The sequence below is a fragment of the Vidua macroura genome, chromosome 15, assembly GCF_024509145.1.
Source record: "Vidua macroura isolate BioBank_ID:100142 chromosome 15, ASM2450914v1, whole genome shotgun sequence".
In the NCBI taxonomy this organism is placed as follows: domain Eukaryota; kingdom Metazoa; phylum Chordata; class Aves; order Passeriformes; family Viduidae; genus Vidua; species Vidua macroura.
The window spans coordinates 12784584-12798696 of record NC_071585.1 but is presented as its reverse complement, the minus strand read 5'-3'; the positions used below and the strand labels follow the sequence as shown (position 1 = coordinate 12798696).

The following is a 14113-nucleotide window of genomic DNA, read 5'->3' as shown; positions in this document are numbered from 1 at the left end:
AGAGGCAGAGGGAAACCCAGCCCACCCTTTGGCTTCCTCCTGCCTCCTTCTAAAACTTGCAGATTCCTCCAGCCTGTCCAAGCGCCTGAAGTTCCCTCAGCCGTGCTGCCGGGACTGCGAGGTATGGCCCGAGCTTTGCAATTGCCTTTGCTGTGCTTTTGCTCCCGACAGGGGGGTCCCCACAGCCCCGCTCATGGGGGTTCCTGGCCCGGGACCCGCTGTCCCAGCCCGGGGAGTGCGTCCGATGCTGGCAATGCGTCACTCGGGATGGGGAGCTGGACACTCTCCACCCCAAGTGGTGCATTTAGAGACCCCTCCTGACTTCACCCCTTTCTCCTCTTTGCAGCATTTCCCCTTCTAAACTGTCTCTTACTCAGTTTCGCTGCCAGAACTTCAATGCTTTGGTGGCATCTGACTGTAAAGGTTTAACTTGCCCTCATTCTTCTCTCTCCTCCCTTTTCCCCCTCTGTGTTTTCAGCTGGTGGGTAGTTCTTTAGTGATATCCATGACACCAAGGTCTGGGCACATCAAACCAACCTGTAGAGAAAATCAGATGTAGTTATGATGAACAGTCCCCACTTCTCCCAGCCTGAGGTGTGTTGGCAGGTGATATTTTACTCACCAGAGTATGCAGAGGAAGAACAAAAGAGCTGCCGACTTCGTGCCAGCGGTTTTATTTTTTCAGTGTAGCCGATCTTATTTCTCCTTTGGAAAAAAAAAAAAAAAAAAGACACTCGGCTTTTTGTTCCAAGCAAACTCTGAAAGCCTTTCAAGTCTGCTGCCCTGGCTTGCCAAACTCTGTTTGATCGACTGTTAGGGAGACGGAGATATTGCAGGAGAGGAGGAGCAAAGCTCTTTTGGGGTGTTTTATTAAGTTTTAGGAACTTGGGTTCCGTCAGGCACAATTTTAGGTCCTCACAGAAGAGAAGAGGGCTCGTTTCCTTTAAAGGCAGCTGCTGTCCTTCCCGGCCCGCTGACGTGACAGTCTCACTCTGCTCTTTGTGTCCCTTCTCTAAGAAAGCTCCACTCTGTTGCATCCAGCCAAAAAAAGGGAAATTCAACCGGTTGGGGGCTGAATTCCCACCCAAACTGAAAAGCAAAAGTTTCCAGTTGGAGTGAAACCAGGAGTACTGGGAATGTCACCAGTACTCCCAAGTCCTCAGAGACGACCAACTTGAAACAGCCCAAAAACTCAGCATCCCTCCAAAAGGACAAAAGTTAATCGCAGTTGTTTGTTAGGGTCGGCCAGGCAAGTTTTAAGTGGAACAGAAAAGCTGCTGCGTCCGGCACAGCAGCTAAAGCCAAGCCATTGTCTGCCACATAGGCAGGAGCAGGGGTGCGGGTGGTGTTGGGAGGGGGAAGAGCAGAAATAAACTTTTCGAACTTTTTTTCAAGCCCTTCCTTCCACAACACTCTGCTCTTCCATGACTCAGCCCCAGAGGAATGTCGGCTCCCATGGAAACCTTTTCTGGGTCCTCTGGTCTGAGGGATGTCGGGGCTGTTATCGCTGGAGCGGCTGTGGCAGGGCAGGTCCAGGGAATGCTTTGGAGATGGTTTGCATTTTTGCAGAATATTTATCGGACAGTTTATTCTCTTTCTCTGCCTGCTCTGTGGGATCAGCTGGTTGCACCCCCGGAGGGACCTCCCGCACCTGGCACAAAGCATCCAGGCTGCTTTTGACACTCCCTTAGGTCCAGCCCACACAAAAGAAAAAGCTCAGGCAGGACAGCAAAATTCTGTCTCGCCTGTCTGCACAGAGCTCATCCATGAGTGGCTGCCTGCAGCCCATGGCAAATCCAGGCACTTTTCTTGGTACTAATTTAAGTGTTTTCTATTATGGGTTCAATCCGCAACCTGGAGGAACTATGACAGCTTCAGCACACAGCTGTGATGGGGCTGGGCTCTTGCTGTTGTATCAACAAGCCCTGCAAGATCTGAGCATTTCTGAGCTCTCACAGAGCTGCTCAGCTCCCAGCACAGGGAATGGGCTCACACAGTGCTGTGCTGTAGCCGTGTCTTCACGTGACTCTACACAGGCACATGGGGTAGGGAGATTTTTTCCCCTGCTGTGTTCTACTCAAAATGTGTGTGTGAGCTAAAGGGAATTTCACTTCCATCTAAACCTTGCATGGCTTTCTGAGCCTGCACAGTGCGTGAGAGGGGTCTGTGCAGGTGGCAGGAGCCAGGCTGGCTCCTGCCCAGTCCCCTGCCCTGCTCCCCAGGCACCCAGGGCAGCTGCAGCACATCTGGGTGAGCCGGCACTGAACGAGCAGGGACCTGTTCAGCAGGGAGCGTCATGGGAACTCACGCAAACAACTCCGGCTTCAAATGGAATTTTAGCCTGGGAGTGGCTGCTGAGTAAAGCTCGGAGGGTCTTGCCTGCATAGGGAGGGCAGGGCCAGGCAGTGGGGACCCAGCGCTGGTGTGGTGTCTCCGTGGGGGTCACACTTGGTCACTCATCTGCACCTTGAACACTGTGGCCCCAGTTGGGTTTGGCAGAATCTTTTTCTGGACCAGCTTTGCTTTTCACTCAGTGTGAGGTGGGGGAATGTCAGGTCCTCCAGAGACCTGGATCAGCAGTGAGCAGAGGGAGGGTGGGTGCAGGAGACCCTGCTGCCGGGCTGGGGCTGTGCCCCCCCCGTTGCCCATTCCTGCCTCCGTGGCCGCAGTGGGAGGAGGCAGCAGAGCCCCTCGCCCGGGGTCGCAGGGGTGGCAGCTGGGGTGAGCCCGGTGGCCTCGGGGTGGAGCTGTCAAAGTGGCCAGGGAGAGACTCCTCCCCACGCTAACGTGGCATCCCAAAGGGCTTACGCAACCCTGGACAGGGCCAGCGCCACATGGACCCCGCTCCACGGTGCAGGGAGCCTCTCCTGGAGGCTGCACCCGCTCATCAGTGCCCTCCCAACCCACGAAGGCCCCAGCATGGGGTCCCCAGAAAGACCCAGTGGCACAGACTCTCCTCTGTGCATCACTGCAGGGTATGTTCCCTGTCACAAGGAGCTGATGGTGGTGCCACAAGCTTGGGGGGAGCGTGGTAAAGAGCTCCCCAGAGCATCTGGCTTGGAGTCTGTGGAGGTGCTGAGGGTCAGCCTCAGCCCTCTCTACACCCCCTGGTTTTCTTCTCTGGGGTATGGCTGCAAAATGAGCAGCTGGTGCTGAGGGCCATGCTGGAGAGCTCAACCATTGAGAGGGGTTTGGGGGAGCCCCCAGACTCTGTTTAAAGAGTGACTGGGAGCTGAAGTCCCCATGTAGCATGCAAATGGGATCAGGTATTAAAAAATCTGCACAGCCCATGTGTCCTGCAGCCCATGGTGCCCTGTTGTCTGCTCAATCCACAGCATTCAGGAGGGCAGGCCTGAGGAAAGCGTGGTGAACATGGAGCTTCTCTTATTCTATATCCAGCAGCCCTTTCTGTGCAGGTTTCCAGCATTCTGTGACGTGCTAGTGTTCATTCCTTTAGGATGCAGAAGGGCCTCAGTCCCTGCTTGCTAAAACCTTTTTCCCTGTTTTCTTCTGTCCAAAATGACCCCCTGGTTGCACCCCCTTTGCTGCCCTCTGCCCTCCATGGGGCTCACAAAGCAGTGCCAGGCATTCCCAGTGCAGAGCCCCTCAGGGATCCTCCCAAGTCCCTCCAGCTGGGGGATGGATGCTGAGCTCGTGGTGCAGCCCAGCTGCCAGCTCCAAAGAGCATCCTTTTGGATAGCAAGAGGCTATCCAAGCAGCCTTGTGGCTGCTCCACAAGGAGGGAGACTTGCACCGTGGACCACGTTATCCTGATAGAGCAACCCTGTGTGCAGGCCTCCTGAGCTGTTATTTCAGGACTTTTGGCTACCAGGCATTCAGGAATGACCATTTGGAACCCAGCCAGGGGCACACAGACACTGCAATGTCCTCACTGCACAGGCTTTGCCTCCAAAATGTTGTTATTTTATAATAAATTTGTTTTACCATCTAAGGCATAGGACAGTTCTGCAGAGCTTGTTTGCTCAGAATTTTTCATGCTCCCTCTTCCTCCAAACACAACACTGGCAGCTCCAGCTGTCTGCTGGCTCCTAGCAAACATGTAATTCCCTGACCCCACTTACTGCATGCCCAGACTTTGAAATTCAAGACTTTTTTAAAGCCAGGGAAATGGTCTAAGATGGCCTTGGCATGGGGTTGGGTTCTTCTTAGTGCCACCTTCTACAAGTGCATGCACTGCCCTCTCCTCCAGGCTGGGCAGCACCCAGTGAACATCACTGAACCTCGGAGCACCTTCCAAAGCAAACAAGCCCCTGCGAGAAGCCCAGGAGGAGCCTTTACTAGCCAGGGGATACCAGCAAGGGAGAAGATGGCCAGAATCACCTGTACTTTTCCACCTCCCTCCCCAAACAGCCCTTCCAGGAAGAAAGAACCAGTGATCTCTGCTGGCAAATGCTGGCAGAGCTCACAGAAACCTCCAGAACAAATCAAGTCGAGGCGAAGGGACAGCTCACAGCAAGCAGGAGACGAGGGAGCTGCTCAGCTGCAGCCTCGACAGAGCCAAAGAGCTCATCACCCCTCCCCACAGCTCCTCTGCCACAGGCCCTTCACGCCACCACAGCAGCCATCCCCACCAGCCCCTCCCAGCCCTCTGACATCCCAAGAAAACTGCCCTTCATTCCCTGAAACCTACTTAGCACAGACACCCCACCAGAGGCTGGGTGAGGTCCTGAGATTGGAAAGAGGATTTTCTCTGGGTGGCCAAACCCTCTAAATTAGGAAGCAGAGCCCAGCCCGGTTGGTGCCCTGGCAGCAGGGCAGGTTTGGTGTGGTTTCACACCCAGAGAGCTGCTGTGCACCAGGAGGAAAAGGCTGCAGTGACATTAGATATCTTGGGAGAGAAGAAGAAACCTCGTCCAACACTTTCTGTCCCAGCAAATCCCTCTCCGTGCCTGGCCCCAGGGCGGGCTGGGCGCAGGTGGAGTGGAGGAGGGCAGGCGGAAGGGAAGGCTTGGCAGGGGCACAGGTCCCCTGGCTGGCAGGAGACAGAACGGGGGTGTTTCAGTGTCCCCGCGGGCGGAAGGGAGCGGGCAGCCCTCGCTGTCAGCAGCGGAATGCCACCGGCATATTAAGCGGCCAGCTGAGCTCCTCTCCGCCCGCACACAGAGCGGCTCGGCCCTGCCAAACAGGAACCGGGGGGGGACAAGGACACGGGGATGTCACCAGCTGTGCTCTCCTGGCTCACACCGCAGCCGCTGTTAGCTGGGCTGCCTCTCCTGCAGAGGCTCTGCAACAGCCCAGACTGCCAGGGTGCAAAGGGCTCATCCTTCTGGAGCTCGTCTCCCAGCAGGACACAGCCACAAAGCCTTGGATCCCTCAAACCCGGTCTGGGGATGCTCAGGACTGAGCAGGAAAGGGAAAAACAATAGACAAACCAACATTCTGGGGTGCTGGGGATGAGGGGCTGATGTCTGATACCCCTAGGGATGCCTGTGTCCATGGGGGAAGGGGTTTTCTAAAGGATTTGATTCTCAAGTGCTCTGTCTCATTGTCTCTCTGTTATCTCCTTCCTTCATCCACTTCCATATTTCTTCTGATTGACAACTAAGATGATAGAGTTTCATTCTTTGTACCTGGCACTCCTATCAGGGGATTTTTAACATGAAAAATGTGGGGAGATTGGTGAAAAAAAAAACCCTCCAGAGAAGGAAAGAGCCATTTTGACTGTGATTTTCCTAAAGGCATCCAGGAGAGGAACAGACATCTAAACCCCACAGTCTCATTTTGCAAAATCAAAATAATTTATATTGGAAGCACAATTTGGCCCAAGGTTTTGGCTAGAAAAGCCAGCATGTGGGTCTGTAATGCTGAACAGACAAGGCAGGAAATGGAGAGAACACCCTTCTCAAAGTGTCTGCCCAGCCTGGAGCCCAGCGGCACACAGTGGCCTCCTTCCTCATCCCTCCTTTCCCTCTGCTTTATTCAAGGTCTGCTGAAAGATGAGGGCCTGGATTTTTTTCCTTCTCTGCCTGGCAGGCAAAGCCCTGGCAGCGCCGGTAAGTCAGGGTTGTTCATCTGGAATAGCCGATGGGGATTTGCTTTTATAACAAATAAAGAACTGAGGAATGAGGGGCAAGCTGAGAGTGGCCCTACTGCCTGTTCCAGTGGGTCACCCCCCTTGGGACTGTCCCATGGACCCCCCACTCATGTGCACTTTCCTCTGCAGCAGGAGGCTCTGCCCGATGAGACAGAGGTCATCGAAGATCCCACCACAGAGGTAGGTGGTTCTGTCCCTCCTCCTCACCCATCCCCTCAGCACTGCTCTGGAAAGAGCATCTCCAAAGCTCTGGGGAGCCATGGGGGGCTGCTCTGCCCCCCAGGAGCTGGGGCTGTGCACCCACAGCAGAAACACCAACCTGTTTTGCAGGAGCCTGTGGGGGCTAATCCTGTCCAGGTGGAGGTGGGAGAGTTTGAGGAACCCACTGAGGACGTAGAGGAGATTGTTGCAGAGAGTAAGTCACTCTTCCCCTGCCCTCCAGCTGGCAGGGAGACTGTCCCCTCCCTGTGTGGGGAGCTTTAGCCACCCCCAGCAGTGAGGGGCTCCTTTGGGAAGGGCTGTAGCACAAGGACAATGCCAGCCTGGATGTACATTCAAAGCAAGAGGCACATGGCTTCTTCCAGCCCTGGGCTCTCTGTAAGCCCATCTTTGCAACACAAAAGCCATAGGTGTAGCTACAGAAAGGAGTCCAGGATTAGCCCCAGGGCTAACATGGACTTCTGGAAACCAGTGGGAGAATAGATGTGGGGGCTGTCCCTGGTGAAGTCTCAGTCTTCCCTCTGTGCTGAGGTGCCCTGAGCATCTCGTGGGAGGTGAGGATGTGGCTGGCTCTGACTTTGCTCCCCTCCTGCTCCAGACCCCTGCCAGAACCACCACTGCAAGCACGGCAAGGTGTGCGAGGTGGATGACAACAACTCGCCCATGTGTGTGTGCCAGGACCCCTCCAGCTGCCCCGCCACCGCCGGCGTCTTCGAGAAGGTGAGGGCAGGATCTGCTCGGTGGCCCAGGGCAGGGCCAGGGCTTTGCCAGAGATGGTGACACATGGAGACAAAATCAGGGTGGCTGGTCCCCATCTGGTGGTGCAGAAGGAGCCATTGCCCACCCCAGGAAACAAGTTAACATCTTGTTTGGAGGCTCTCCCTGCCTCTCACGCAGCATCTCCCCTTCCTGTGCAGGTCTGTGGCACTGACAACAAGACCTACGACTCCTCCTGCCATTTCTTTGCCACCAAGTGCACCTTGGAGGGAACCAAGAAGGGACACAAGCTGCACCTGGACTACATTGGGCCTTGCAAATGTAAGTGGAGCCACTCCCTGAGACAAAGGCACCCCTAATTTGGCATAGCCCCCATGTTCACAGCCTGGTGGAGAGCAAAGGCCCTGGCAAGCGCAGGGCTGAGGTGGGAGGGCGGCAGGGCTGAGTGTCCAGGGTGTGGAGCTGCACGTCCAGATGCTGCACTGAGCCCTGTGTGTGCCTTGCAGTCATCCCTGCCTGCCTGGACACAGAGCTGACCGAGTTCCCCCTGCGCATGCGGGACTGGCTCAAGAACGTGCTGATCACTCTGTACGAGCGCGACGAGGACAACAACCTGCTGACCGAGAAGCAGAAGCTCAAGGTGGGGGACAGGGGAAGGGGTCTGGGAGCTCACCCCCACAGTGGAGGCCAGCACAGACAGGGAGCCTGTCCAGAATGACCTGTGGGATCCCTGTAAAGACCCTCCCAAGGTCGCCCCTTGCACCCCATTTCCCTGCTGACAAGGCCTCCCCGGCCTCTCCCGTGGCAGGTGAAGAAGATCCATGAGAACGAGAAGCGCCTGGAGGCCGGCGACCACACCGTGGAGCTCCTGGCCCGGGACTTTGAGAAGAACTACAACATGTACATCTTCCCTGTGCACTGGCAGTTCGGGCAGCTGGACCAGCACCCCATTGATGGGTGAGTGCCAGCAGAGCAGGACAAGGACAAGGACCTCACCAGAACCATTTCCTGCCTGAGGATCAGGGTGATTTGGCAGTAGAAGGTGTCAAGGCAGGCTGGAGATGTGACACCAGTGGGTGGCTGGTGGCAGAGGTTGTGGCAAACCAGGCCGGGGTAGAGGCACCTTTGCCTCCTGCAAACTGCTCTGCTGCAGGAAGAGGGGCCTGCCCCAGCCTCAGCTGCTCCCACCTCCCTTGGGTGTGGAGTTTCTCTCTTCTCAGATTTACTGTTCTTTGACAGTGCCCTAAAATATCTTAGTCCAAAGGCGCTGGGATAGCTTCAGCAGCTGAGATAGCAGCTGCTGGCTTAGCTGTGGGCTGCAGATGGGCATGGGAGTGATCACACACGCAGGCCTGTGGGTGGGGGCACTGGCAGGGACCCCCAGCTGGTGGCTGATTTGTGACCAGCACAGCTGGCTGCAAAGGCAGACACCAGTCCTTGACCCTCGTGACACTCAGTGGCTGATACTGGGAGGGCACAGGGACATCAGCCAAACCAGAGAGCTGGGGCCAGCCTCTTCCCTCCTGTGAGCGTGTGGTCACCCTGGCAGGTACCTGTCCCACACCGAGCTGGCCCCGCTGCGTGCCCCCCTGATCCCCATGGAGCACTGCACCACTCGCTTCTTCGAGGCCTGTGACCTGGACAACGACAAGTACATCGCCCTGGAGGAGTGGGCCAGCTGCTTTGGCATCAAGGAGCGTAAGTACTGAGGAGGGCAGGAACTGGGGTGGAGGGGAGGCTGAAGAGCACCCCCAGGACCCCCTCTGTGCATGAAGCAATGCATTACAGCCAGCCCTGGGTGAGGGGAAGCAGGGGGGAGTGGGAAGGGTACAGGAACAGTGGGACCCTGGCAGTATCCACCTCCTAACTTTGTCTCTCTTTTCCTTCCACAGAGGATATAGACAAGGATCTTGTGATCTAAACGCTCACCTTCCTGCTCTGCTGCCAACTTTGTCATGTTTTAACCTTCCCACTTCCTTTGGTTTTTAAACTGCTTTTGTTTTGTTTTGTTTTTCCCTGGGAACAAGGTGCTAATATAGGTCTAAACATATGTAGTAACGGTGCTAAGAGAAATAACAGTCCTCATTCATAGCCTTATCTATCACCACTAGATTACTCACCCAGCTGTTTCCACACGCTCTTACCAGCCTTTTCTCTCTATGTCTCTACTGCTGTTTGTTCCTGTGCTAAATATCCGCTCTGCCTCACCATCCGCTCTGGGATGGACTTCTCTTAACTTCTCACTGACAGCACGTTCCTGGACACTCAGACACAAAACCCTCTCAGCTGATTCTCCACCCCAGTCACAGATGCCAGCGAGGGAAGGCAGAGCCAGAGGATGTAGGAGGATTGGGTTCTCAAGCAGAGCTGCTGCAGGTGACATTGTGGCCACCCAGCTTGTGGTAGGAAGGATGGAGAGGGGTGAGAAAGAGAGTGGTAGGATTTTGTTTTCCTTTTTTTTTTTTTTTTCCCCTCCCATTCCCAGGGTTTAAATTTAGCAGTTATTGGGCACAAAAAAAAAAAAAAAAAGATAAATTGAACAAGCGAATAGGGAAGCGCACAGAATTTAAAACAAATAAGATGAAATGATTCCCATCCTGTAAAATCCTCTTGAATAATAAAGGTTTGAAAGTGCTACATGCTTCACCATCACTCAATGACCCCGCTGCTGTCGTGTTTTCTGTGCGAGATGGGGTGCGGCCGCCTGTTCCCCGGGGTGTGTCTGGCTCACCCTGATGTTGTGATTCAGCTGTAGGTGAGATAAAGCTCTTGGCTCTCCCCAAATCACAGTGCCCTTAAGCACTTCCCACCCCTCTGCCTTGGCTGTGTCTAAATTCCAGCCTTGCTCTTCCAGGGAAGCTGTGTCAGACTTGGAAGGGATATTTCTGCCCAGAAAGTGGCGTGTTTGCCACATGCTCGAGGGAAAGGCTGTAATATTTTTTTTTCCTGTTGTGGATTTAAGGGATGCAAAGGATGGAAGGGAGAAGGTATTTGGACTTTGCTTTATAAGAGAGGGTCCTGACAGGAGCAAAGTGATGGTTAAATCTCACAGGCTGAGAACTCTTTTTTTTTACCTCTGAATGTTCCCTGTGCCTTATATAATTAAATTCCTGCCACAGTGTGAGCAACCTGATGAGTTTCTGTAATAAAAAATACTGTTTTGAAACACTGACAATAAACCAGCCTGCAATGTTCCTCTGTTTCATCCCATCCTGGTGAGAGGGACTGCCCCCTCACCACCAACCTCATGCACGGGTTCAAGCCCCAAAAAAGGTTCTGGTCCAAGGTAAGCTGAGGTGTTTCTGCCCATTCCAGCCCATCACTGTAAAGGGCTTGGGGAATATTGGATGGGTAACATGTGGGCAGAGATGGGATCACTGCAGCAGCCAGCACAGACACTCACATGGCTTTCAGGCCCTTGCTTTCATCAGCAATAAAATCCCTGGGAAAGGCAAAAAGGCACAAGAACAGGAAAATAAACACCTCCAGTTGCATGGGCTAAAAATAGCCAAGTTGCCAGAGCTCCGGCTCAGCTGTGAGGTCCCTGTTGACAGCCCCTGTGGAATGTGCTGTGCTCCCAGCAGGGCTGTCGGGTCGGATCCTGCACAGGATCACTCCTGGCTGCAGAGCTGGGGCAGATCCCACAGAATACAGACACTCTGTATGGTCAAGGTGTTTGACCCCCGTGGGAAAGCAAAGCCCAGAGGGGCCAGGTGAAGCACAGCACCCATTCCCCCTGGCCACACTGCTTCCCAGGGCTCTTAGCCAAAGGGGGGTTCTCAGTGGAGACAGTGAATGCCTCCCCACTGTGGGAGCAGCTGCTACAAACTGGCAGAACTGACACAGAGAAGGGCACCACTGCCCATGACCCCTGCAAGAGCCAGCTGGATGTGACCCACCTCCAGGCCTGGAGAGCTGTTGAGAGGAGGTCTGGGCAGGGGAGAGGACAGGAAGACAGGCAGGGGCTGCAGGAGATCAGCCATCCTGTGCAAACCTGCTTTCCAGTCACTCCCTCTCAGCCAGAAACCCTCGCTCCACTCCCCTGTGAGAGGCAGCTCCACTCCTTCCAGCTCAGCCCTCCTGCCAGTGCCACCAGAAGGCACAGGAGCTTGGGTCCTGTGCAAGGGAAGGCTTTCCAGCCCTCCTCTCCCCGCCTTCCCCTGTGGTGCAGGAGTCAGCTCCGAGTCGCAGCAAGCTCAGGAAAGCCGGCAGGCTGCACCAGGAGAGCTGGTTATCACGGCTCTGGAAGGTGCAGTGATCCGTCTCCAAGGCCACGTCCCATCCCATGGGACAGCACTCCTGTCCCAGCAGTCTGGCAGAGCCCAAAGGAGCCAACCCAGTGCTATGACAAAGTGCAGCTGCCCTGGCTTTAAGTGAGCATCAGAATGAGCTCAGGAGGTTGAAGCTGGGGCTCTCTTAACCCTTCAAAGGTCACAGCCTGAAGTATCAAGTGGCTGGAATTTCACTGCCTTGGGGCAAATGCCATACAAGGGGTTATGTCAGGACTTGAGGAATAAGCTGGCCTCTTTGAGCTTTCAGACCCAGACAGTCAGCAAGGGTGGAACAGAACAGCCTTTCCCTGTTGGAGCCGAAATCGAGCCTTCCCGTGCCTGCACAGCAGTAAAGAAACTCGCCTGTACTTTCCGAGTGGAAATTCTCCCTGTGGTTTGTGCTGACTGAGGACACAGTTTGTTGCAAACCTGCAAAAAAAACCCGGGAAAAAAAAAAAAAAACAACAAAAAAAAACCAAACCAAACCAAAACAAAACAAAACAAAAAAAAAACAAAAAAAAAAAAAAAAAAAAAAACAAAAAACAAAAAAAAAAAAACAAAAAAAAACAAAAAAAAAACCCCACAAAATAGAAAACTAGCAGACAGATCTGGATCCAAAACCAGCACAAGCCTGACCCGAGTGCTACAGTGCATCTGCAGAGATGGTTCCTTTTGGTGCAGTTACTCACTGAGCCATGTCCTGCATTCAAGAGAGGAAAGATGAGGCAGACAAAGACTTCTGTAGAGATTTGTGCTGTCCTGTCTGTTTTCCTGACCCTTACTTTTGTAAGAGAAACAAACTGTGGGACAAATACTGCATTAAGGTTTGTGGCTGAAATGTACAAAATGCAGGTGACGAAAAAAGGTGACAAGCCAGGGATCACCAGTCACACACCTGGAAACAGCCTGGACTCAGAGCCCCACAGTTTGTGAGGTGTAGCTGCACCTGGAGCTGCTTCTACTATAGCTAACAGTAACACTGGAAACCCGTGGAATTAAACTCATCCTACAGCACAGAACCATGGAATCACAGGAAATTCTGAGTTGGAAGGGACCCACAAGGATCTCTGGGTCCGACTCCTGTGACAGGACAACTCCAAGAATTACAACATGTGCCTTAGAGTGTTGTCCAAATGCTTCTTGCAATCAGGCAGGCACTGTGGCCACTTCACTTGGGAGCCTCTTCCAGTGCCAAACACCCTCTGGATATTTGAAAATATCCAACCTAAGCCTCCCCTGTCACAGCTTCACACCATTCCCTCAGGCTCCATGTGTGAAGGCTGGTATTTCACACAGGTTCAAGTCTTATCAGCTAAAATCAGCCCTGCAAAGGAAAATTGAACCGTGTAACTGAGGGCTTTGACCCGTGTTCAGGTACCCAGGGTGGTGGGGCTGATGGAGTCACCATTCCCAGTGGGAATCTCACACACAGGTCTCTGCCACAGCTGTTCAAGCACCCCCGGAATTACTGCTGAGGGGGGGATCTTATCATGGGTCTGGCACAGAGAGTGTCCCCCAGTGTCAGGCTCCACCCGTCTGCCCTGCTCCGGTTTGAGGAGCAGCTCCCAAACTGCCCATATCCACTGCGGAGCATCCTTTTGTCTTAAAATCCCGTATGTTTCAAAGATGGACGAATTCAGTAAAATCTTGCCCAACCTCCAGCGAAGAGACAATGCCGAGGGAAGCCCTTCGAGGGACTCATCTCCTGCGGCCGGCCTGGAGGGAGGGCAGAGGGGAAGGAAGCAGACACACTTTTGTCTGCTCCCTGAAACTGTGAGAGGCGCGTCCTCTCCTTTCTCCCCGTCCTGCTCCTCCTCGTCCTGCTCCTCCCCCGGCCGATCCCATCCCTGGCTGCGGCAGCGGCGCGGAGCGGCCGGCGGGGGGAGCGATGCGGCCGGCGATGGAGCCGGGCGCTGCGGGGAGGCTCTGCCGGAGCGGGGCGGGGCGGGCAGGTTGTCCCGGGGCTGCCCGGGGCACAGGGAGAGAGGAGGGACCCGCTCCCGCACCGCTCAGCTGAGGGCTCTGCCCTCTGCAGCGGAGCGGCTCAGAGCCCTGGTCACTTTAGGGGCTACGTCCCCACCACACTTGGCTACCCCATCCCATCCCATCCCATCCCATCCCATCCCATCCCATCCCATCCCATCCCATCCCATCCCTTCCCATCCATTTGCTAAACCCTTTAGACACAAAGCAGTTGACCAGATCTGAGGCTAAGTTTGGCCAGGGGGTCCACTCTAAACCTCATGACTCAATGGGAGGGTCTTCCTTATCCTTTGTACTTCTATCTTTTTGTGTATCTGTTCTCCAAGCAAATCCTTTTAAGATGATTTTGGTCAATTTTCCTCTCTATGCTTCATCCACGTAGGAAGTGATAGAATGGATGTTGCCCATCAAACTGTTAAGTTACAGTTTGACAGAGTTACATTCAAACTTGCTTTTGCTGGTACCTTTGTCAGTGACTCTTTAAGTGACCTAAGCCACTCATTCACAACACCATCCCATCCCACCCTGAGGTGCCCGAGCCCCCCCAGCCCTTCTGGAGCACAGACCATTTTGCAGTCTAAAGTACTCATGGCTTATAGGATTCCAACCTTTGTGTTTTGCAGCTCAGTCTGTCTTCCTCAGTACCATTCCCTCTAATTTTTGAACCTACTGGCTGGTTTTAACTGGATTTGATGGGGCATAAAACCACAGCCATGGCGTTCCTCCGGGTGGCCTGAGGACAGAGAGAGGATGCAGACACAGTGATGCTGATTTCTAACAGGAGCTGGGCTTGGTCTGGTGCTCTGGTGCCAGGTAATTGCACAGTAAGTAATTATTTGTGTCAAGGTTTATCCAGTTTCTGCACTGC

At 54.1% G+C, this 14113-nt stretch overlaps 1 protein-coding gene across 1 annotated transcript; it reads left to right on the top strand.

Annotated features, from left to right (window-relative positions):
• Window positions 1–18: 18 nt before the first annotated feature.
• On the top strand, window positions 19–10185 carry SPARC (secreted protein acidic and cysteine rich). The gene is made up of 10 exons (XM_053991366.1): window positions 19–121; window positions 5946–6014; window positions 6185–6235; window positions 6386–6470; window positions 6873–6994; window positions 7192–7312; window positions 7498–7631; window positions 7800–7948; window positions 8541–8689; window positions 8884–10185. Exons 2-10 carry the CDS (start codon window positions 5958–5960, stop codon window positions 8910–8912), a joined length of 897 nt encoding a protein of 298 aa, XP_053847341.1. The 5' UTR covers window positions 19–121; window positions 5946–5957; the 3' UTR covers window positions 8913–10185.
• The last annotated feature ends 3928 nt before the right edge of the window (window positions 10186–14113 follow it).

Excerpts from the sequence above, each read along its gene's own strand:
- SPARC (XM_053991366.1), top strand. The coding sequence starts at position 5,958 with ATGAGGGCCTGGATTTTTTTCCTTCTCTGCCTGGCAGGCAAAGCCCTG. Across the intron at positions 6,236-6,385 it reads TCGAAGATCCCACCACAGAG|GAGCCTGTGGGGGCTAATCC; the intron begins GTAGGTGGTTCT and ends CCTGTTTTGCAG. Across the intron at positions 6,471-6,872 it reads AGAGGAGATTGTTGCAGAGA|ACCCCTGCCAGAACCACCAC; the intron begins GTAAGTCACTCT and ends CTCCTGCTCCAG.